Source organism: Trichoplusia ni, chromosome 4, assembly GCF_003590095.1.
Source record: "Trichoplusia ni isolate ovarian cell line Hi5 chromosome 4, tn1, whole genome shotgun sequence".
NCBI lineage: Eukaryota > Metazoa > Arthropoda > Insecta > Lepidoptera > Noctuidae > Trichoplusia > Trichoplusia ni.
In genome coordinates, this window is record NC_039481.1 from 7,845,386 (window position 1) to 7,870,047 (window position 24,662).

At 36.0% G+C, this 24,662-nt stretch overlaps 1 protein-coding gene across 1 annotated transcript in view; it reads right to left on the bottom strand.

Moving 5' to 3' along the window:
- Positions 1-565: 565 nt before the first annotated feature.
- LOC113492872 (division abnormally delayed protein) overlaps positions 566-24,662 on the bottom strand; it is a 96,038-nt gene continuing 71,941 nt past the window's right edge. Inside the window, exons 3-9 of the mRNA XM_026870577.1 lie at positions 22,197-22,540; positions 18,815-19,026; positions 16,076-16,244; positions 4,279-4,526; positions 4,066-4,192; positions 3,233-3,389; positions 566-2,885 (exon numbers count right to left, since the gene is read on the bottom strand). Of these exons, the coding sequence (XP_026726378.1) occupies positions 2,752-2,885; positions 3,233-3,389; positions 4,066-4,192; positions 4,279-4,526; positions 16,076-16,244; positions 18,815-19,026; positions 22,197-22,540 (1,391 nt within the window). The 3' untranslated portion in view covers positions 566-2,751. The remainder of the gene's footprint in view (positions 2,886-3,232; positions 3,390-4,065; positions 4,193-4,278; positions 4,527-16,075; positions 16,245-18,814; positions 19,027-22,196; positions 22,541-24,662) is intronic.

The following is a 24,662-nucleotide window of genomic DNA, read 5'->3' on the forward strand; positions in this document are numbered from 1 at the left end:
TTTGAGTACAGCGGCTGTTCCCTCTTTGTTACAGTTTATTTTTAACGAAACACTAAAAATTTATAATAACGTTGTAGTTCACACTTACCGGTTTACATACGACTCAGTGTTACTTTTAACCAATGTTTCGTTACCTACTTACTTTTCACTCTTAAACCCATCCTGTCCATGTAGAAACATGGTTCGTTATTACTTTAACGAACGTAAACAAAGTTTCAAACTAAGCGGATTTAACACCAACTTGGATATTTAAAATTAAAAATGAATCGTGTTTTTCAAAGAGTTTAGAAGTTTCATTAAAAATGAAGGGGATTAGTAACACCGCTCGCCGTTTAAAACTTTCCTGCTCACGGCGTTTTTCGTAATTCATTTAGCACTGGATTCTGAGCACGTGTTGAGAGATTCGTACTGAATACACGACGAGTTTATCGAGCTTATTATGTACGAAGATTTTCTTGTTACACGAATATAAAGGCAAACAGAGGATGGAGGTATCGCTGAGGGTATGTAAATTGTATATAACTTGGGCTACTTCGTACTCGGGACTCGGTAATAAAACAAAGACTTGTATAGTACAGAATTTATTTCCATATTATATACTCAGATATAACAGCAATTGTCTCGGTTCCACTCCATATACTCTCCAACAATATTTACATTGAGTTTAGGCGTCATGTCGCTACGCTGTTCGCGGTGTGATTTGGGAGCGCGCGCTTGCGACTATTATTATTGCACCAGTTACAAGTATTGGGGAATGTGTTTCGCAATACAATACATTTCAACAATATCCAATAATAACTCTGTGTAATGTTGTAGAATTATTATTATTCTGTTTATTTAGATCAATTCCATGCATTTACCGTGAGCAGGCTTTGACTGTTCTATCGGACTACGCTCCGGGTGTTGCAATAATGATGATGACAACGAACCTATATATAGGTTGACAGTTAATTAGAGTGATTCTGGTTATAACAATATAGTAAATAAAGTTATATTTTGTTGCATGTGACTTGAAAGCTTGCGAAATCCCTTGCGACTAGAGAAATAAAATTCTTATTTCAAGACGATTAAAAAAACTGTCAAAGTTGTCCAAATTATTCCATTACATGAAAATTGATGAAATATCGAAATTATTTGTAATATTCGGTCCTCTTAATCTATTCTCCAAAATATAGTTCTGAGGCCATTCAACTGGTCTCAACAACTTCATTTTTGTCTGTTATAGTGTGATTAGTATGTGACAGCGTTATAATAGGAGTATGGATAACAGCGTGGGTCGGCTCATTATTGATTTATAAGTGTTGGCGACAGTTCCAAACTTCCACGAAGGTTAACAATACTTGAGATTTATTATATTAAGTATTCCGCTATTGGATATTTTATGGCAATTTAATATACATAGGTTGTCGCAAGCCGCTTGTTTGTTCATTTTATTCCTGTACACAATGCTTATTAACGTTTTTGATAGAGTCGTTTAATCTTAACACATTTCTGATATTAGATTTATTAGATGAACAAGTCTGAAAATTTTTTATAACGTCATTAAGAATCTGTTTTTAAAACAATTTTCACATTCCCTCGATTTAATCGTCACAGGTAAACTTCATACTCTTATTTCTTACACGAGTAATAATTTTCCAATTTAATTTTCTCAAGATTTCAGTTTTCCGATCCCGTTCAGACTTGTTCAATTAGCTCCTGTTCCGTAGCGACATGTCCCACACACCGTCTGGTCCTCACATCAACAATCCGTCTCTACGTACATACAAAACGTCAAGCGGCCATTACATGACCCCAAGACTATATTCACTAATCTTTAAAGCAATTTACAAACGTATTTTTATTGCTACATATAACTTATATTTTTATTTTATATTTTTTTTTGTCTTGTCATATTGTTCGCACTACCATACTGCTTTATATACTGAAACTAAATATTGATCAGAATAAACATGGTTTAGGCCCGTGTTAAATAAATTATACACAACAAACATATAGCTAAGTAGTTATTACATCTTTTAGTATTACTTTTCGTTAAGATGGAACTTTTTGCATTCAAATGTTTCAGAACATGTTACATGATGTGTACAAAGGAATCCATTACAAACACAATACGATGCAACGCGAGCATCAACTTACCAACTAATCAGTATCACATAAAATAATATTAGTTTAAATTATGACTTAATTAATATTATAAATAATAATATCCGTAATATTAATATGGCAACGAAATATATTTACTAGCTAAGCACCTAGACCAGTAGGGTTTCAGGTATTTACACAATCTGTACACAAAAACCTTATTTAAGAGTTATCACTCGAATCTAATCGTTATACATTTTCTTAATAAAATTATTGCCAATCAGCTAGTGTTCAACAATGATTAAAGTTTTTCAAATAATTTATTATTATTATGACAATTAATTTCACAATCACCTCGAAGTTTTTAAATGCAGAAGTATAGTAAAGCTTCCATTACAATGTATATTTCCACCTAAATCTAAAAGATTCTTCAAAAAAATATTTACAAAATGAAGACAACATCGATATGCACTGTACATTTACAAACGTTAAATATCTTTAAATGCCGAGATAGTCGTCTGCATTGTAACTACGGGACTGGCGCACTCTCCGGGATCCCGCTCCGGGACTAGGTGGGTCCGCACTGCGCATCACTCACTATGTGGTCATGTGGTCACTGGTGACGTCATAGTATTGATATGGTGATTCTTACGTGCGTGTGTTGGTTTATGTGAGCGCGGCGAGCGCGGCGGCGAGCGCGCACAGCGCCAGCGCCGCGCACGACGCGCGCGCAGCGCCCGAGCTCAACACCTTCGGCGTGGACGAGTCGGGGGGCGACTCGTTGAAGTACGGTTTGCTCTCTGTTGGGACAATACGAGGTGGATTAGAGCTAGAGCAAAAGCACTTAAAATTCTAAATATTGAAAACAAATGGTACGACATTATACCTAAATAATCCCTTGAATTGCATTTTTTTTTCTGGATAAATAAGAACAAGACAACACGAGAATGAGTTATTACTTATTTAAAATTATTTATAACTCATTTATTTAAAACTCATTTTACACTGCTACTAGCTAATACGTAAACTCACCAATTTACCAACTTAACTACCCAGGTCACTGACCGAGTGTTCAAATTTCTCCATTACACTTATGACACGTCCAAACCTGTTCAAAACGTTCCTACTGAATACTGAGTATACTCACGTCCGTCATGGTCGCCGGAGCCGTCGTCGCCGGATCCCTCGGAGTCGTAGTCGTCAGGATAGTTGCGGCCGGAGCCCGAGCCCTCCTCGCCCGCCTCGTCGCCCTGCATGAACGACTCCGCCGTCAACTCCTTGCTGCGCGAGTATGATACTAGCAACTGTGGACAAATATACCATGATATAACAAGTCTTACACAAATCACTATATTCGTAATATTGCACACCGTAAGATTAACAGTTCCCAGTTATTGTGTGTGGGGAAAGATGGTCAAAACATTAGTTGCATTAGTAGTACCTTATCATTTTTTTTTCGCGATCACCTACACTGAAGCGTAAACATTAAAAGAAAACGACATCACGTGCTGAATCCTTCCGTCCTTGAAAATTTATATCAGCCGCAAAAAATGCATCTAGATATTTAGAAATACATTTTAGACCCTTGGCTGAAACTTCTTAGGAAATCTCAATATAATTTTCTGAATGAAACTCCCAGATTGTTAATATATGAGTTCATTATACAAGCTCATCAAGAACTTAATTATTTTCGTAATGAGGAAGTACAGATATTGGTCGCGACATTTTGTTTCTGATTCGTATTCCTCATTGCTGAGGATCGTGACCCAATTCAGAGCTGTCTTGGCATGCAGTGTTTGGCGCCACGGTATAAATATCCCATATGACAAATTATATTTATGGATGATTTACACATTTTTCGTCACCTTAACGTTTTGGTATTCAAAAATATGGGAAAATATTTGTGTTGTGATGGCAGTACGAAAATATATGTGTCCTGTTTAAAAATCAAAATATTTGGAAGCTTCTCTATGTATTTACCTGTCTAGCCTGTTGCAGCCTGTCAGCTAAGGCGGCGACTCTTGCATCCTGTGGTGGACTACCGCTGATCTCCGGGTTGTACTTCTGGTCGCTCAGCGAGGCCGATGCTACCAGCGGCTTCGTGTAACTAAACAAACAGAAAACATGAGTTCAAATTTGTTCTAGGAAGCCGCATTACTCAGTTTTAAAAGTTACTGTTGTATGTTTACTTACTCTCCAATAGCATTTCCATTCCAACAACGTTCATTATTGTCAGCAGCGAAGTCAGGTTCATTGCACAGTCTGTCAGCCAGAGTAGCGAACAACTTCTTGGTTGAAGCAAGAGTGGCAGCAAACTGCAGGAGTTCAGTGTCTGGTGGAGGGGCTCGGAGGTTCTCGCGTCGGATGGAGCCTGATGTGGGGCGCGGTGACGTCAGCGCAGGACCGTCCAGCGTGGCCGGAGGACCGCATTCCTGGCGAACCTGGGAACAAGTATTATGGAATTACCTTTCTACTTTTTATAGTGCTGAAATTGCTGAAGACGCTGTAAATAAGGATATGAAGTTCTGTTATATGCACTCAAAGACATTACCAATTAAAGAGACTTTTTATGAGTACGAGGTTATCTCATTACCAATGCGGAAACTACTGATTGAAAGCTAGTTAGTAATATAATATGATGCAATCACAGTAGCAAACAAGGAATGCGTTACCGCTAGCCTTATAACTAGCAAAAACGGAGATATAATCAGCAAACGTTCCACACAAGATGAAGACAAACGACGCTGTAGTTCCGTCGATACCGTCATGTCATTTGTCAGCGGGAGACGCCGGCCGCCGCGAACATCGCTTGAATATCATCGGGGATCACGGAAATAGATGGAGGTGCGAATAACCGGTCAGGGCGCCTACCACCAGCTCCTAAAGTGAGACTGTTGAATGTGGGAGCGAGATACCGCTCTCACATGTTAATAGTGTGCTCTCGCTTCAACAACTACATTAGTCTCTCTTTTAGAGATGGCCATATGCTCCAAGCTAACACTGCTTTTGTTTTGATTTAATTGAAAGGAAAATTAGAGACCTGACGATTGAATTATAACTTCAGTATGATCGTAACAAGCTCTAAAATCGTCACAGTCGCATAGAAATAGGTAAGACATTCCATTTTGTTATAACTTTGCAACATAAAACATAGGTATTCTAAAACGTTATGTGTTGTTTTTAGGAGAGCCTAGTAGTTCCGCCACATTCCACATTAATTCGATGAATTGTGTATCTTTATGTAGGTGTAGTTATAACTATATTGCAAAATATCTTACATTATTAATGAGTGTTGTAATAAATTAGCGTGTAAATGTATTGTCATTGTCATTTATTGTAGAAGCAATATTGCTCTCTCATTTTTCTGCAACTTATTTATGAGTTGACTTGGCGTACCTAATATACATGTAATAAAAATATTACGTGTTTCTATGGATTAGAAACAATATTATAGATGGTTGATGTGCATAACAGCATCAAAACAAATAACCCGAGTTTCCTCTTAAAGCAGACTGCAAACTTGTAACGAACAATTGAACTTTCAAAAGGGATTCAAATGCAACTAATCTAACCATTCGCATTCGCATATTGTGTAATCTACAGCTCAGTCAATACTGCACTCTTCACGTGTAGTTATTAGCGAGTGCGGATCGCGCGTGCTCGAGTGAACGGCCGCGGCGACTCGCGACACGCAAATAAACCACAACAAGCAAGCCGACGCAAATAGGCGCATATTTCCAACGCAATTATTGCAAAAAGTACCACATAATACCACTAGGCGACGCCACTATGTATTCGTTGGACATTTTTCTGCTATTTATAAATCGTGGTATGTTTGTACTGTTCCGAAGTACTGTGAATTGCGCTTTGTAAAAGTTCTTGCTTTGTGCTTTTATTATCATCAAAGTTGGTCGCAACTATAGAATGAGATAGCTCGTATCTAATATCCAGTTAATATGTTTTTCTCTATGTTCTTACAATAACTGCTATGTACTTTTATCATCTTAAATTTTGTTTAGTAGAGAATCAATGTCACTTTGAAAAAGGATAATTTCCATTAAACCAGACCAGATGGGTCGGAAGCGCTAAACTTCCTTACTTTATGCCTTAATATAATTTTATATTACCTATATATAATCCGAGCACATACACTTTCGCGAAGATTCGGCCAACTTGGAAGCTATATCATGAATCCCGCAGCAGTCAGGACAAAGTTTTATTACGACTCTGACATCTGTCGCGATCACATACCTACTTATATCCTTGCTTTTATTAATATCGTAATATTCCTTCGTGAAGCTTTTCCTTGAGAGTTCGCTTCCTGTTCAATTTGAACCACACCGTCGTGTAAAATCTCTGTTATTACATGATTCTCGGAGTTTCGCCTCAGTTACTTATTAATTAGTGTGAAACTACAAGATGTGGGTGTGTAGGTATGGTGAGTTTCTCAGTAAATATCACTATTTCTCTTTGCTGAGAAACTAGTGATACGATGTTACCATATTTGTGAAGAAGGTATATGTGTGTTATGCTTTAGTTCACAGAAATATCAATTATGATCATCATTTTTTTCCGAACTTTCTGCACTGTTGTCAATAACTGATTAAAGCCGCTTAACTATTAACCGTTACTCTTTTATCTAATTAATGACGAGCTTTTTGCAGCCCACATATGTGGTAATATAGATGCTCAACAAAAAACAGACATCAATTAAACGTGTGCCGGCCAAAAGGCTGGATAGTCGGTATAAACTCTTTACATTATGTGCTAATTACAGCGTTTTTACAACGTACACGGCTCCCAAGATGGGCATAAAAAGGAGCCGACCATTAAATATAGTAAATATTCATTAACGCTTTGCGTTTGCACCGCAACCGGCTTGCTCTTGCCTTCGGTAACGAAAAGAATAAAAATAGTGAGTGGTATTGAAAGCATTTGCTTGCCGCGGGTTGCGGGTGGGCAACTCATAATTACAGTGCTAAAGAAACTAGATAGCACAGGCGATACGAAGCGCGCGAGATCACGATTAACGGATACACAACGTTATTATCATTGCAGGCTCAACTGTAAGGAAATAAAATAAATATACTGAATGTTATTTCAATGGGTTTGCACGTTTTTATCGCCAGAAATATTACACTCCCTTTCGTATTTTATTATAATTTTGCTGTTGCTCGTGCGTGGCTTCGCACGACAAGATGACGGTTATAGCTGGAAAAACAATAACCTCCTTTAACAAGGTGTCAACTACCTCTATAACAAATGTCATCGTATTTGTTCCAGCCGGACAGCCGTTTGAGTATGAAGAGAACAAACACACATATAAGTGCAAAGTGTGATGTTAATGCATTCTTTTTAAAATGAAATGAAATTAATTAATTGAACGTTTTGAAAAACATTTTTTCTTTTTATAAGCGTATATTACGCTTCAAATACAAAATATTTAAAATTTTATACTTTATTTCATTTTACTATACTTAGTAGTTGCTTTCATTGGAATTCATCTCACAATGCTGGAATTCCCTACGTTCGTTTAGTTAGTTTAATTAAAGGGTAGCGATGTAAAATTAGTAGCTGTCTGTTGTCTAAAATATTCGGTCTAACAGACCGAATATTATATCAACGAATCTGAAAATTGGGTAATGGACAACAGGTTTTAATTAGAATTATCAATTATCCGGTTGTCAGTCACGACTATTTATGACCGGGTTTTTATTGAAGGCGTCACACAGACTATTAGATTACCATTTAAAACGAATGACTAACGACATTGTATAACTAATCAATTACAATAAGTGTAACATAATCCTTTCTTTGTTCTCCATGATTCATACATAGTTGTGTAGAGTATGAAATATTATATTTTGTAGCACTTAACAGTAATGATCTAAAATTACTTGTATTATGATCTGAATAACATTGTTCATTCAAGTCTGAGATACAATAGGAGTTTAAATTAATGCTGGGATGTGAACGATAATGGATACGAATTGAAAGACGGGATCCACTCGCTAAAGGAAATAATTATTGTGCCTAAATGGTAGCTCTGAAGCAGAGAAAGAAATCTCTTTTATTTGCTTTTGAATTTTGATAGACTGTGAGTCTGAATTATGATCCGTCAAGAAAATTACTTCGATGGCAAAGACATGCATTAATACGACCTTTAAGCTAATAATTTGATAAGAAATACACCAAAAATCATATTCAATACACCAGATACTCCTAATGTTTGAGTGTTATGAAACATTAAAGTGTGTGAGCAGTGTTAAATAATTCAGGGCGACCTACAAATTCGAAGCATCCGGTGTCGCGGTACCTTGCCATTGAATTTGAATGTTATGAATGACATCTGTTCCTCTGTCGTGTTCGCTTGACTATGTTTATCACGTACACGCTTAAATTGATTAAATATTAGTATGTAGCACGTCACGAAATTGTAATGTGAAGGTTGTTAATACTATCGTTAGTAGGTACCTACGTCCTCTACATGTAGAGTTCAATTTGACGAAAAACTTTTAGATAGAATACAAACTCCATGTTTTATGTTAGTGCGAAATAAATGTATATTATACCGTTTGATTTAACATGATAATATAAATTAGTTTCTTCATGTTAGTAGGAGCGACGTCTACGACTGACCGAAACCCGATAAACAACGAAACACGTCTTCGTAAATCACATCATAACAGAATATCGCAAAAACCAATCAAGAGCGAAGTCTACTCACAATGTTTTTTGCACTTTCCCCTGCGTAACAAGATTGTAAGAGATAAATAATAAATGGCACTTTTATGGATGCTCTAAACATGACAATAAATATTTTGAGTTCAGAGCGTATAAACGAGGCATCATAAATCGGCCCATGGCAATCATTTGAGCTATATAAGATTATAACTAGGCTATGGTGGTGAATCTTATAAATTGCACAGGTACAGTCGTATAAGACGCATCTACGTGTGGCGAAATTTATTGCTCAGCTTACCCGAGTTGATATCTCTAGACATTACGATCACGCGTTACCTGACGCACGGAGAGATGTAAAATAGATTACGGACTGAGGTTTATTTTGATTAGATTCAGAAACTTATTTAACATATGAACATAAAACTCCTTCGTGAAATATATTTGTATCTATTTTTATACTAAGCTAAAAGCATCTAGTATGAACACAATTGATAATTATAATTGTTTTGTACGTTTGGAATAAGGAGTTCATTTAGCATTATTCTATAAAAATTGTATAATAGATGGGGATCATAACGACGGTTACAACAATGGTAAAAATGGCTGACGTCATAGTCCTTGTTACACTCAATGGGTTTGGGACAGCCATTTGCAGGAAATGACGCAATTACAGCCCGCTCCGACGCGGAAGATTACTTAATAGAAAATAAGAAAAGTTTTTTCCTGAAATTGCCTTTTTGAAATTAATTACATTTAAGAAGTTCTTAGCAGGTATTTTGCTTCTATTTGGCAACGATTTTGTACCTTCATATTTTTCACGGCTTCGTGAAAATTTAATATTATTACTCTTTTTATAAGCTTTCATTTGAGTGATCATTAACGCGGGTAAATTGAAATGTCTCATAAGTTTCTAACGGATATTTAATGTTTTCCTGTCGATAATACGCGTATACATTGATATAAGCTACGCACAAGTTTCTAACAAACGAACAAACAAACTTTGTCTGTGCGATCATGATTATGCCGCTGTTCTTGTCACAGACTGTCGGGCATACGTGACGTTCACTACTCAGCGCAGATTAACGCCCGTAAACACGCGCTCCTGTACAAAACGTGCTTGTTATAAGTTTGACACCTTTTGGAAATAAAGTACCGGGTGATAGAAAAATACTCGTACAATATAAAGTATGATCAGGTTTCATAAATATTCGATAAATCACTCTTCGAACGTAATAAGAGCATGGAGACTGTGGCCCACACACTTTTAGTATGATAAAGATTATTAAATATAGATTATTGTACCTCAAGTCATCAATTATAACGAAATATTTTATTAATTTAACTTTTTTCTTCCAGATACATGATATAAATAATCTAAACTAAAGCTACAAAAGTAACTTTAATTTCATTATTATTCAGGCGTAATATAAATATTGTTCAATATTGCATCTAAAACCTACACAATGACACTAGAAATAAATAGGTAACCAACAGTACGAGACAAATTTCACGTCAAAAGTAAAGGGCCTAAGACAAATGAACGAATACATTATAATAGTTATTTAACCTGAGGTCTTAATAAACGAGAATGATTAATTCCGAATGGCTAATTTACTTAATAAATGTGTATCAGCCTCATAAAATATTTAACTATGTTACTTCTTATCTAGAACAAGGCAATAAATAAGACACATTTAATCGGAATACCGTAAATTAGGTACACTTGTTAGTTGTCCGTGTGTTGGAGAATTGAATGAAATAGGTGAAAATTATCATAATTATAAAAAAATGTTGTAGTCTTGGGGCTTACCGCTCCCGTTTAAAGCTCGATCCTGTACTTCTTCACAATTTTGACAGTATAGCAAGAACGGTTTGCATTTACTTTTTTGTTTCTAATTTCATTTGGTAATCGGATTCATTCGTCTTATCGCTTTTATATACGACGTTTCAGTTTTCGTGAGGATTTAGAATTGTGTCATGTAAGCAATTTATCAACCATTGGTGTGACTAAGTTGTATTAGGTTTGAGTAAATATGAAGATTATCAGATATATCTATTTTAAGATACAACACAGATAAAGATCTAACTATTACATTACATTAAAAAACAGGTTCCACTCGAGATATAATAACAACTTTAAAGCCGATACTTATGAATGTGATTCATTAAAATAAACCTTAAATTAATAACAGCAATAACAAATTATAATAAGTCGACGAGCTCTACATTTAGTTTGAACGAACCAATCACGAGGTAGAATATAACAACCGTATAATTCTAATTAATCATAGTTGTAAAAATCCGCTATCTACAACCAGTAGTCAGTAGTATCATAAACAAGTCGCAGTATTACAATAAATAATATCAAAGTTGCTATACATCAGGGGGACTGCGATTGGTCGTATCGAGGCTCTAAGTTTGCGCCCACGTAGTGACCCAAGGCACGAGCGGTACAATCTGCCACATGGTACATGCCGCACGCCAAACCCACATTTCTAATGTGCACGGAACCAGAAACTATGAAATCACTTCTTATTTAAAAAGCTCGCTACATCAATACCAGATAAAACTCAGAACTTCAAGAAAGATTTGAAAAATAATTGTAGGTAATTTCGGGTCTGAAACTTTGAATAACCATATCATAGTGCCTATACTAAATACTAACTAATAGACCCTACAATTTTATTAAGTTCAGAAAAACTTTCTTGGCAATAAATTATTTATTTGATCTTTACCTCAAAATTCCTCAGAATTGGTCTACGCTGGTTGCACATAATTCACCGCTAGTTTTTATTTGCTCACAGCATGAGTCTCGCAGGCATTGTGTAGTAGACCTTCTTAAATCCATCTTTATTGTGTTGAGGTGTATTATATTATAAGGTCGTGTGCCAGACTGGAGTGCGTAGGCGCCGGGGAAATGCGTTAGAAATTAATATTAATAGCTTGACACTTAACATGTTATCTTGTAGTTGTAAATTTTTGTATCGAATTTCGTGTTATGAAGCAGTATATTAAATAACTGTTATCGCTATCTGACTTTTGTTCTTTACAAATTGAGTAATGAATATGACAAATAATGTAATAAATATAAAATATTGGTAAATAAATATAAACGTAGAGTTAACGTTTTAAAACTGACAGGAAAAAGAACTGTCAAATCTACTTCAATCCGTTGTTTATAATGTAATTAATTGTAATTTATTAGGCACAGATATGACTGGAGTTCTAATAACGTTTTTAATTGAAGAAAAAAAAATACATAATAACTAAATAATGTAAAATGGCAACATATATCGCTGCCTTCCCTGCATTGCGCCTAGGATTCGCGAGGTGAAAGCACGCGGCTGGCGTGGGCGGGCGCCGGCGGTCGCTTCATGGAATATGAGATGCGGTTCACAGTGCGGGCGCGGGTTCATGCGGACACGAGCCGAGCACACGACACGTGTCGATGACACACAACTCTTTATATGCTAATCAATACGTATTATAAAGTTCCACCGAACACTGTTTAGCACACATCAACTTCTCAATAGTTTTGTTAACTTCCGTATAAAGTCATATCAAGTGACGTCTCCCGGGCTGTGCTGTATACTACTCTACTCATCGTTTTTGGTGATGTATTGAAAATTTGCGAGGTTTATATTCCATTTATTTTACAATTTCGTGGTTTCACTGAATGAAGGGTTGGTAATGCTACCAACACTCGTCCATAAAGTAAAAAAAAATGCAGAGAGAAAATACTCGTTAGTAAAACCGTTATATAGCGTAACCATTTAAAAAGATAATTCAATTTTGAGATATATTGAGATTAAAACGGCTTTTATGGCAGCGGTTGCGTGCATTATTCTTGCCGAGAGAGAACCGCAATCGAAGCACAGCAACAGAAAAAATAAAAAAATGCGAAAATTTGCCAATACTGAGTAGGTACGAACGTGATTTGCTCGCTGGAATAGGGTTTATTTGGGAAATTCCGATCATTCACAAAATAAGCAAAAAACAATTTAACTGAATGATTTATGCATATAGGATAGAACACGTTAACGTGAAAGTTATTTTCTATTGTTAATTAATTATTCATAACCAGTCAGACGAACAGAAAAGGTTTTTATAAAAGACGAAATATTTAAATAAAAAATATTGGAACGCGATTTCAAATTTCGAATACGCCTCCAAGTAGATGCCGACCATCGAGTTCTGAATAGACATAAAAAATGTCTTCCTGCTACTGGCTGGGTGTAAGTGGTCTTCAATGGTGCGCAAGATATTAGCTGGCAACAAGTAAATTGCAGTCGTAGGTAGAAGACGATCATTACCCGCTCTTGACACAGATACGTGATGCCTATCGCCGTGTGAGATCTACCAATGTATTACTGTTTTACTAGCCATAAAAACTGATAATCTCAACATGTTGTGTACAAATATTGGTTCCTTGTTATTTATTGACGTCGTTCCGCTTGACATTTTAATAATACAGGCATATATTAATAAAACATTCGGTAACTAAATATGTCTATGATATTATTATGTTTTTTATTGATACCGATGTCGCGAATGTAAACTGCCCATTCCTTGTCATATTAATTTGTTATTACTTTTGGACCAGTAGCTACTATATCATTTTGTTTGATTAAAAGGCGAGTCCGGGCTGTTACGCAGCCGTTGATTTAGGTACGGTAGATGAAAAGTCAACAACCTCCAATGTCTGACTTAGCTTTAAGTAAAAGTTTATAAGTAGTGTTCGACGTCTGGGGATATAAAGCCATCTTTTATTTGCTTAAGTGTGTCTGTCTTGGGCAAAAATAACTGAAGAATAATTAAATTTGTTGAAATACCTGTACCATAAAAACTTAATTTTTGCCAATCAATTTTAGATAAGTAATTAAGTAATAAGAAAAACAGTTACTTCTATTCTACTCTATTTCGTTAATTTAATTCTATTCAATTTCCTGTTTGTTATTCAAAATATCATAATTGTATTCCACAGACATTGCGAGATATAATACAATTTTCGACAGTACTACTTCTGAAAAAATATAGAAAATAAAATGTAACAAGACTCCTAAGTTTTTATTAAGAACTTCATCCAGTAATAACATTATTTTAGCAAAAGTCATTAGGGCAGATGGAATTTCAGAAGCTTCTTAAATGAAAATGTACTTATATACAAATACATATTTTAGAATTGTGTAGAATATTCCTTATTGTATATGTTTAATGCTGTCCCATTTGTACTTATAACAGGTCAAATACGCAAGGAAAATAAAATGCCTATATACTCATAAATGAACGTACGTTACGACAGCGCAAGTTGTCATAGGTTTATTGAATCAACCGTTTGTGTATGAGGAAAATGATTGAGATCGAAACAAGATTACCTATATTGGCAATATTGCTGCGGCTGATTACGGGGAGGGGACAAAATAAGAAATGTTGGAAGAAAAATATTCACGTAAAGGCGAGATGTTTTTTAGAGATAAAAATAAATAGGTGTTGAAAATGAGTTAGTCAATCTCAGCGAAATGGTTTTGTATACAGATGATTGTGTTAAGCCGGAAGACGGAAGCGGTGTCCTTGATCCGAGCTGGTTATATAAGTTCGTATTAGTGACTCCGCGTGACTCAACGGGATGTACCCTACGTGTGACGGTCGTTTGAGTTTCCGCGGGCTTAACGCTTGCAAAAACTTAATATTATTACATATTAGAAACATGATCTCTTTATACCTGTTTTGATTATGAATTAGTAAGTTATTCTTTTCTTGGATACTTTTTCTATGATTAAACAAAAAAACTCATATCCATCTATCTGGGATAAGCCAAAAATGTTTGCATTTACTCATTTGCAAATGTATGTTTATTTTTTTAAAGACACCAAGAAAAAATATTTCTCGTATTGTTACTGAGTCTGTGTAAGACGTAAAATAAATGAAAGTGCATGTTTAAACGACGTTTCCACAATAACCGTGAGTTATATTTGTGCATTATTAGCATTCGCGAACGCTAAAAGCATGTTTTGTGATATTTTAATGCGGCGTGGATGCATTCCACTAAATAAAGAGAGACTTTATGTGACTCGTACTTCTTCATAATATGACCATACACTAGACTGCGGGGAAGGGCACGACACATGGGCGACATTAGATATGGTTACGACCGGATTTCATTGACATCTGAGTAAAGCTTAAGCACGTAAAATTTACTACTGAGGTAGTTTACAAGCAACTGTATTCCTCATTTATTCAATATTAAGAGCATAGTCAATCCTAACAATAACCTCACGAATCTTCTCTCAGGTACTTTTTGTGAAAATATATTTTTTCATTTAACGAATAATACGTAAAGCTTTTAGTTCCTAATGCAATTTATTAATATAGTTCTGAGAAGACATAAAAGGTCGTCATGATCGTTTTTGACCGGCTATCGTTGCAGCGTTAACTCTCTTGGGCATTCGATGCGAAGATAAGAGGCTCACTTAGTGTAAAAGCAATTTTCTCTTTGTAGTAGGAGTGGCTGCAGGCCGGCCTGACCCGCGCCCACCGCTGACCCGAGCTCGGCCTACGTGTCTCTCAACTGTTTATGGTCTCGTAATACCTTGTAAACATATTGAAACAGAGATTCGACGCTTTACGACCGTTCAATAGATATCACCAAAAGTAATTGAATTCTTGTCGGGATCGAGTTCGTAAATAGCTGTATGCAAATCCTCGAGAACAGCACTATCCGTTCGAAACCGGCAAACGGCAGTAACTAAGGAATAATTGAAATGTCTCGCGGAGGTATTCGGGGCACGTGTGGCCGTCTGCCAAACTGTAGGGCGCGTCCGGCAACTTTATTTCATACGAGTACTCGACTCATGTTAAATTGGTATATTTTCCCATTTGATTGCTCCATGAGCGGGCAGAAGCGGTGCCACATTTCATAGCTCGCTGTTCGCAACAGCAAATTTGATGCTAAAATAGCGCAGGAAACGTTGAACTTCTGTAAGTTACTAGCGCACCAGTAAATCAAATGAAATTATAGTGAGGCGATCGCAATGTGAATTTAGTTCCATATTTTATAGTTGAGAAAATTATCATGTAAATGGAAGTCGAAACTTGTTCAATTAGAAAAAGAGCGCTCTACAAATTGGCCGCTCAGTGCTCAATTATGATTAACTTTATAAATTGTTTTAATATGTAAATATTGCTTTAGCATGTTCAATGTATTGGTTATATATTGTAATTTGGGTTTAGTGGAAACACATGTAAACATTTATTTAACTTAATCTAATATTAATAAGTACAGTTTAGTGATGTTCACGTTGATTACCTTGTTCTCGGAGATGGCTCTGTTCTCGAGGGCGTACATGATGGCCTTCGATACTTTGGTCTCGACCTCCCGCAGCGCCACGTCAGCGTCCACCTTGGTGAGCCTCTCCACGCCCTCCACGTAGCCCGCCCAGGGACCGTCCAGCTCCGACACCAGGGATCCTATGCAGCTGGTGACAAGAATATAATTTTATAATATGTTTCTTAGTGAAATGGGTGGTGGCAATCATTTTGGCAGGTACGTCATTAAAATATAGTATTCATCTAAACCCTTGCTCCTCGCAAGTTTGTAATCCCTTGCCAATATATTTCGATTTATGAAGTATATCAAGGGACTGAATTTGTTTTTAAGAAGTGTTAATATTACTTAGACGGATAATAATTAAATGTAGAATATGTATTGGTAAACAACTTTACTTAGAAAGTAGTTTCCAATCTGCATGCACAACTTTTGTAAACTAATACTGTTGGCAGAAGAGAATATTTTCTACTTAACACATTTAAACTGGAAAATTGAAAAAGTTTTTTCCGAAAATATCGGATTAAAATTGACATTTATCGAAATTATTTTTGATTAACATTAAAAAAGAATCCTGTAGTATATCGAAAAAAATACAATAGAAGATAAAAGCTAAGTAGTTTATGTAACGGTGCCTGTTCAATGTTTTCCCGATGTCCACGAGACGGGACTTGTAAAATGTTAACCGTGTTTTACTTTGTCCTCCACTAGCGAGGGAACTTCAGATGCTTTCTTTTGTTCTGCTTTGTTATTGATTCTAAGAGGATTTTCATTTATTTTGTAAGTGCATTTTGTTTCAAATATGAACAGGTATTTTTATATGATGTTATGTGGATAAACTATTGTATTAAAAACAGTGAAGTTGTAAGTTCCTTCTGCAATATCTACCAATACTACTTTTTAATGAACGAGATACAAAATTGATGTATCATTCATGTCTACAATAAAATGACCATTTTTAAATCGTAAACCTTTTTAATACTTTTCAACATTAGTCTTAGTTATTTATCTACTAACCTGAGCACCCCACATATAATGTTTTATCAAACAGTCAGTCTGTATCTCAACCCGCATGGAGTATTCAATACAGTCAATACTCTCACTAACATTTCACGATTCTATACCGCTGTGGAAGCGAGACGCCGCTACACCGAGCAACCCCCATCTCCCTTCCTCAGTCCTGGTTGTAGAGCTTGTTGTACGAGCTCAGACTGCAATTAATCCCCACGCATAACCACGGAACAAGTGTAGTCTGGCCAGTTTATACCCCGACATGATTACTCGCTACTCTCCACAACTGATATTGAACATTTTTTAAATGAAATCGCAGTTTATATGAATGCAGGATATGTAGGATTAATTCTCACACGATTCGCTCGTTTTTAATCCACGTTTTTGTGTCGTTGGGACGTTTATTAAAGGCTTTTTTTATTTAAAATGTTATAAAGAGCTTAAGAGTTAATACGAAGGAAGTTGACTTCATGACTTTGTTATTTTGAATATTGCAGAAGATATTAACTTTGTCAGAAAAAAATACTTTTGATTCGTTATGAAATAACATAGTGAAAATTTTTCTTTATACTAACTGTAAAGAAGTTTGTCAAATACAAGCAGTTTGAATTAATTATGAAATACTTCTGAATAGTCTTGGCTTTATCGTAGAACCACCTCACAGTTTGGCACTCGTTTGACTTAAGATCGCTTTGGTTAACAGAAGTTAACGAATTTAATTAGTGGCGCGGTGCAAAACCTGCAGTACTAATTACTTGCTCGTTAAGCCTTCAATTGACATTTCTTATAACCTGTAAGATACAAGTGGGCAAATAAAATCACACTTAGAAAGCACATCATCATTGTTTTTTTTTATAGACATTACAGCCTGAGGTGTAATAAGATTTTACATTAGTTGCCACTTTTAGTTTTTGCACAAGAAGGAAAATACTTAATAAGAGTGAAAGGAGAGTTATAATGTGATCCCATACTGCAAAACCGGCTAGATTAAAAATAAAACCTGAAATTGTCTACTTAAGAAAGCTGCAATACCGTCTGGTGCAGCAAGCTACAGTATTTGCGCATTCTTAGTAATTTCTTATTGACAATAGCACGCGATCAGATATACTACATGCCAATGCGGTTAACCAACCGTCGACAGTGCCAGTTCAACTAGAAAATTTATCTAAAAGCTTACTATTCCTGTTGCTATGAAACAAAGTAGAATTTTACTATAGGTATAAATCTTTTAGAGAGTGGAAAGAACTTTGCTTAGTTTTCGGATGAATAAGATACTGGCGTTAACTTTTCATAACCCAATATTGACAACACAAAGTGACGACAAAGTTTCAATAGTGGAACTACTCCAAAAATAATTAAATTATAGTCTCAGTCCAGGGAATGTTCAAACACTGGCCACAAACTTGCTTGTTTAGTGTTTGAAACTGAATCATGTAAAATGACGTCAGATTGAATGACGAATGATTTGTCGAAGACAAATTTCACATAGAGATTAATTTGCTGGGCTTGAGTTAATATTTGGCGACTTTTTCCTGTTTTTTGAAGAAATATACAATAATTGAATAATATTAGGGCCACACTGATATCCTATATGGATAACTATGGAATAAAAAATTAAGAGTATATCCAAGCAATTTTTCTTAAAGACTTAAATAATAGTTAACATATCATTATAAAAAACTAAAATGAAATTCATAATATTCGACTTACCCTCTAGCGACGTTGAGGCAGTAGTGCCTGCAGGGGCGCGCGTCGTGCCCGTGACAGCGCGAGCAGCCGCTGGCGCGCATGAGGCGCTCGGCGCAGGTCTCGCTGCCGCTGGCCACCACGCGCTCCGTCGTGGCCAGCGCGTCGGCGCCCACCGCCAACATCTGCAGCAACGCGCGCGCAGCTTCCAGCGACCGAGACAGAGACGTGCCCAACTGTTAACAATACAATCATCTATTTGTAAACATTATTCTCATATTTATAAGCACCTTGCAGCCAATTTCGTAATCCTCAGATGATGAATTTAAAGCAGCGCCGCGAGCACCGCGTGTAATGAATAAATCATCTCACCTATAAAAGTGCCATGTTTTGGTCATTAGAGATTAATTTAGCCTATCAAACCATAAGTCCGGTGTAACGATGATTATAAATATATCAGAGAAACTGAAAGAAAACACGTTTCTAACTAATATTGGAATGACGGAAAAGCAGTAGGAACGTAGGATATTACTCAGAAAATGATTTATTATTTTAAAGCGTCGGCGTTGGCAGCAGTGAACGACAAAATTTATGTAAATAAACTCAATTTTACGGGTTAAGTAATGACCACCAACACTGTAGAGGTCTTAACCTGCATATGTAAATAAACGTAAAAGTCTAGAAGTGGTTTTATACAAAGTGAGTGTTATCGCGGTTCCGCACGCCCGCTTTTCATGTCCTTTGCATGACTTGCATTTGTCCGCATGCTCCAGTTTAACGTTTTTTACCAACTTTAGCGAACCCAGTTAGTTTAAAAAATAAACAATTTTCCAAGTTATAGTTACACGGCAGAAAATAGTCATGCGGAAACCTAACTGTATGGAATAATACTTCCATTATAAAATTAAAGTTTAAGAAATGTTACTTAACTATTTTACTATACGCTATTCTGAGAGATGGTACAGAAATGTCTGGTATTGGTAAATAATTTTACATATTTACGTAAATGTCTATAATAAAGGATAGGGCTGTAACATGTATTTGGCCCGGTTGGCTATATTATGCACGTAAACAGCGTCACAAACGTGGTAAAAAACTGTGAAGTGTTTATGTATGCCGATGACATGTGCTTAATGTACTCATCTCATAACATACACGAAGCCAGAACTGGCATTCAGGATGATTTCAATAACATCACCAAATGGGCGCATGATAATGGAATCATCTTGAATGTTAACAAAACCAAGATAATGCACATACATTCTCCTCACAACCGAGCAGCAAAGAGTACAAATAGATCGGACATAAATATACAGGGCCACACCTATGAATGCTTACACGCGAATAATAGTAGTTGTTTCTGCCAAAATGTAGAAGTTGTCGAAACCTTTAAGTACCTTGGTCTTTGGGTGGATAGTAACGCTAATTGGCGGACGCATGTTGACACGGTGTGCACGAAACTCAGAACAGTTCTGAGTAAGTTCTACGCACTAAAAGCGCCACTAAGTAGAAAAACGCTACGTGTTGTTTATTTTGCTCTAGTCGAGTCGTTGATAGGTTACGGTTTAAATGTATATGGCCGCACATTCAAATCTTATTTAGATGACATTAAATCCCTGCAAACCCGGTTTTTGAAATATCTCGTACCACCTAAAGTTAGACATCAATGTAAACAAAACTATGATAGACTGTATGTTACCCTTAAAATGCTACCTGTGCATGAACGGGTCAAATACTTGCTGATCCTTGACCAGTTTTATAAAGAACAATTTAAAGTAAAAATAGTAAATAAGTACAATACAAGGCGTGTAAGAGAAAATAAGTTAGTCTGTCCACCCATAAAAAATTATTACGGCGCAAGAACCAATAAGTATTTGATCCCAGTATTGTATAATGATAATGACTGGTTGAGGCAAATGGACACACAGTTGAGCACACGTTCACTTAAAAAGAATCTGTTAAAAATATTAAACTTAGAATTTTCCAAAAATGTTAGTTAATGTATGTAGGTAGTCTGATGTTTTTAGTTTAAGTTAATTTCTATTTAATGTGTATTTTGATTTGCTTTTATGTTTATTTGTAAGTCCTGGTATGTTCCGAGGTTGTTTTAAATATTTTATAAAATGTAATAACGAGCGCTATTCCCGCCGTCAAACTGTCACAACAGTTTGGTGGGTTTATAAGATGTATGTTTTTTTGTTTAATACCAATAAAGGATTTAAAAAAAAAAAAAAAAAAAAATCGTGACAACTCCGTGGCACGTTGCAAAAGCGTTCATTATACGTATTATGAAACACTGGGCTTTGTCCTGCGCCTCTCGTGATAAATGGAATTGTAGTTAAATAGCCACTGTGCAGGTCGGTTGGGCAACGGTACCGTCGCGTACAGATGGCTATTAGTTAGGTACACAGCGAGGATCGAGACCCAGCTACCTTGCAAATCAGGTCGGACCACACAATTAGTAAATGTCTAGAAGTTCGCAACCACCAATTATTACTCACCACACTACAACCTATAGATAGGTATCTACATTTAGATACAATTTAACTACTGGCGTGATGAAAACATTTGTCTTGACGAGTACGTAAAATAATCTATTAAATAACGTTATAGTGATAAGTTTACTAACAATTTAGTTGTCAAATCTCAAATCAGTCATAAAACAAAGTACAATAATGATGTAACGAGTACTTTAATAAAGATTTCTTGATTGCAGCCGACTGCTGCAGACATTTCGGTTGTTAGACCCATAAGTACGGTTATATCTCTGACAAGATGTAGATAAGCATTTCATGAATTATGCAGCGAGACAATTTATTGCGCTACAACTCTGAAATTGATATCACTTTTCTATACTGTATTTATTATGTTCATGTATTAGCTAATATTATTGAGACCTGTCAATTTTTGAATTAAATTACGGCATTTATTCGTATTGAGTTTATTTTATTGAGAGTGATAGCATGAATAAACATAAATAATGAACTTTAGTGGCTGGAAAAGTATGAATATGGAAATGAAAAGTTTTTAAAGGGCTCTATTTAGTATGAATACTTTGTGAGAGCTACTCGTCCCAAGAAATATAAATAAAAATAAAATATTGTTATCCATCCATTTACAAATTATCCATTTACAAATACGACACTACACAGCACAGGTTAATTCATGTAATCTCCGGGTTAACCCAATTAAGCCGCGTGCCAGTAGTTAAGTAAAAGGAGTAACGTACCATCACTTTTAATGAACGAAAACCTTCAGTTTAAATTTTAATGTAACCCAACGTTGCTCTCTCTATTATTAAGAAACGTTGAATTTCCCTTTCGTACTTTTAGGCACTCATATGAAATAACTACGACAATCTTGGAGATTAATGGAATATTAAAAAAAAAAAGATTTTTTTGTTTACCTGTTGCGGGACATCTCCAAATGGCTGGACAGCATCATATGCGTACTTCAAACACACTTCGTACTCGGGGGAGAACTGTTTCGAATCCAGTTTGAGTACATTGTGGTAGGCGACGGGGAATATCTCCCTGAAGAACTTCTTGGCACTGGCCGCAAGGTCCTTCGGCGGGCCAGCCCCCAGGTTCTCGGTAGAGATGTCCGCTTCGTTCGATCGCAGGACTATTCGGATGTCGTCGTACAGCGCCGCTAGAGGCTGCACAGTACGGGTCGCGTGCCCGCGGTACAGCTGTGTGAACAACGTCGCGGTCTTGTTCTGCGACTGGTGCGATAATCCCGTGAGGTGATCTGAGGACAAAAATAGGTTAATTACGTATTAAAAAATGTTATTGCAAGGTACTCTTTGATGTAGAATGCTGTAAAGATTTTTCTTTGAAAGCAAAAATAAGTACAGCTTGCTAGATAAAACAATAATCAAATAAAGTTTTCTAATTATAATATAATAATGTGTAACTTAAACCTTCAGGTTAAATCGAGTTTGAATAGCGTCTTACCCAAAGTCGGTTACATATAACTTACGTAATATTTGTGTACAATAAATTAAACGTAATGTTTACAGAGGCTCTGTAAATACGCTTAGTTGTCGGGCAAACATCCCCGGAGTATTTGGTTTCATAGTTTGTGGCACCTGCTAAGTATATCTAGTGTTATCTCTCTGGAATGCAGAGCCGAGCGACGGGATCAACGCCTCGCTTCATTCCTGCCCACATATATACTTATAAAATTTCTTTGGTTCTCAAGGAGGACGTTATCCGGCCGATAGAGATAGCAGCGAGATATTTCTTAATTAAATAACTCAGGTCTTTATCACCAGAATGCTACTAAGAGTAAATACGAACGGGCGTGTTATGCGTGTAAACTCAAGCTTACATTTATGTATGTACGTGAAGGATGAAAAGCGCCTTTGATCTATGAGGCTTGACGAAAAGCTTTTTAGCCGGCGGCGTTTACGACGTACTCGTAGATATACCTTTAATGTGAAGCCTTCTCTTTAAGGATTCATTATAATTGTAATAATAATAAATCCTCTTGGATTATGCCGCAGTGAAAACACCGCAGTGGTTTGTTTTAATCAAAAGTAAGTGTACGAAGGTCAATATTTAGTTTCTTGTTATAATTTTAATATTGTTTAATCTATATTTTGTTTTTGTATATTAAATGATTGTATATGTATTCAAATTAGTATCTACTAATCGATTTTTTTTTCAAAACTACTGTGTCCCACATTTCGGCAAAGTCCTGACAAAAATCCCTCCAAGATTTTCTATCCTTGGCGACATATAACCAGCTCACGCGAAAAGCGGTCTTTCAAGATTTTTTCTTGGAGTACAAAAATGATCTCTACTTACATAAATGTGCATAATAAACGTTTCGCTCCATTGCTTTCCTCATCAGCTACTATAGACAGGACATTAAAGGAGCTCTCGGTATTTTCACCTGCACAATAGGGGATTGATGACAGTTCACAGAGCTCCCGAATAAATCCTTCGCATTGAGTGTATCGAAATGGGAAACGGTGGAACTATACAACCAATACAGAAGGTACACTAAGAATGTGGCATTTGAATAGCTATTTGTTGATATAGAATTCAAATAGTCAGTCAGACGCTTAACGACGTTTTTTGACAAAATTACAGTCACAATTCTTACAGTTAGTAAAATTATTAGTATTAAACAAAGATATACGATAAAACTTAACATGAAACCAGTTTTTTAAGTTAAATATTCATCAATCTTGAAAAAGTTTACGCGACGATCCGTAAATTTAATCTGTCAAGCTCTATTCGACTTGAATAACTATTATGCATAAATCTCGTCGAACGAACTTGTAAAGCATAATTGAAAATCAAATTGACTTGGCTAGTTAGTTTGGTTTTTAAATCTTGCTGAGTCTGTGGCAAGAGTTGAGATCTAGCAGTAGGCATTAATTAACATTCATAAACTATTATAAATGGTTCAAGTGTGAAAAAAAAATCGATTTCAGAGTCATAGTCGGTTTTTGCAAAAGGTCATGGTCATTTATTTGTGTTAGTGGTACTTCTGTTTAATTTTATTACATTGTTACGGTACGGCGATTGCGCTATAAATAATAAGTACCATTCGTCTTTTCAGAGGGAACCTCCTGATGCCTTTTGGAACGCCGCAAAACTTGCTCAATTTTGCTTAACCACCTATTTTCGGGTTTATGTTTGGAAAATAGGAAGCAAAGCTATAGTGTTGTGAAATACAGGATAGTGTTACTAAATTATTGAACTGAAAAGACTGATAAATTTATTTTCGGCAAAGTATCTAAAAAAAGCGTGCGAAAACGTGATCATTTAAAGGATTTTATTCATATTCATGCATATTCGCCATTTGCAAACAAATTTGACCAAATCAACAATAACCCGCGCGGCTCCCTTCGCAATGA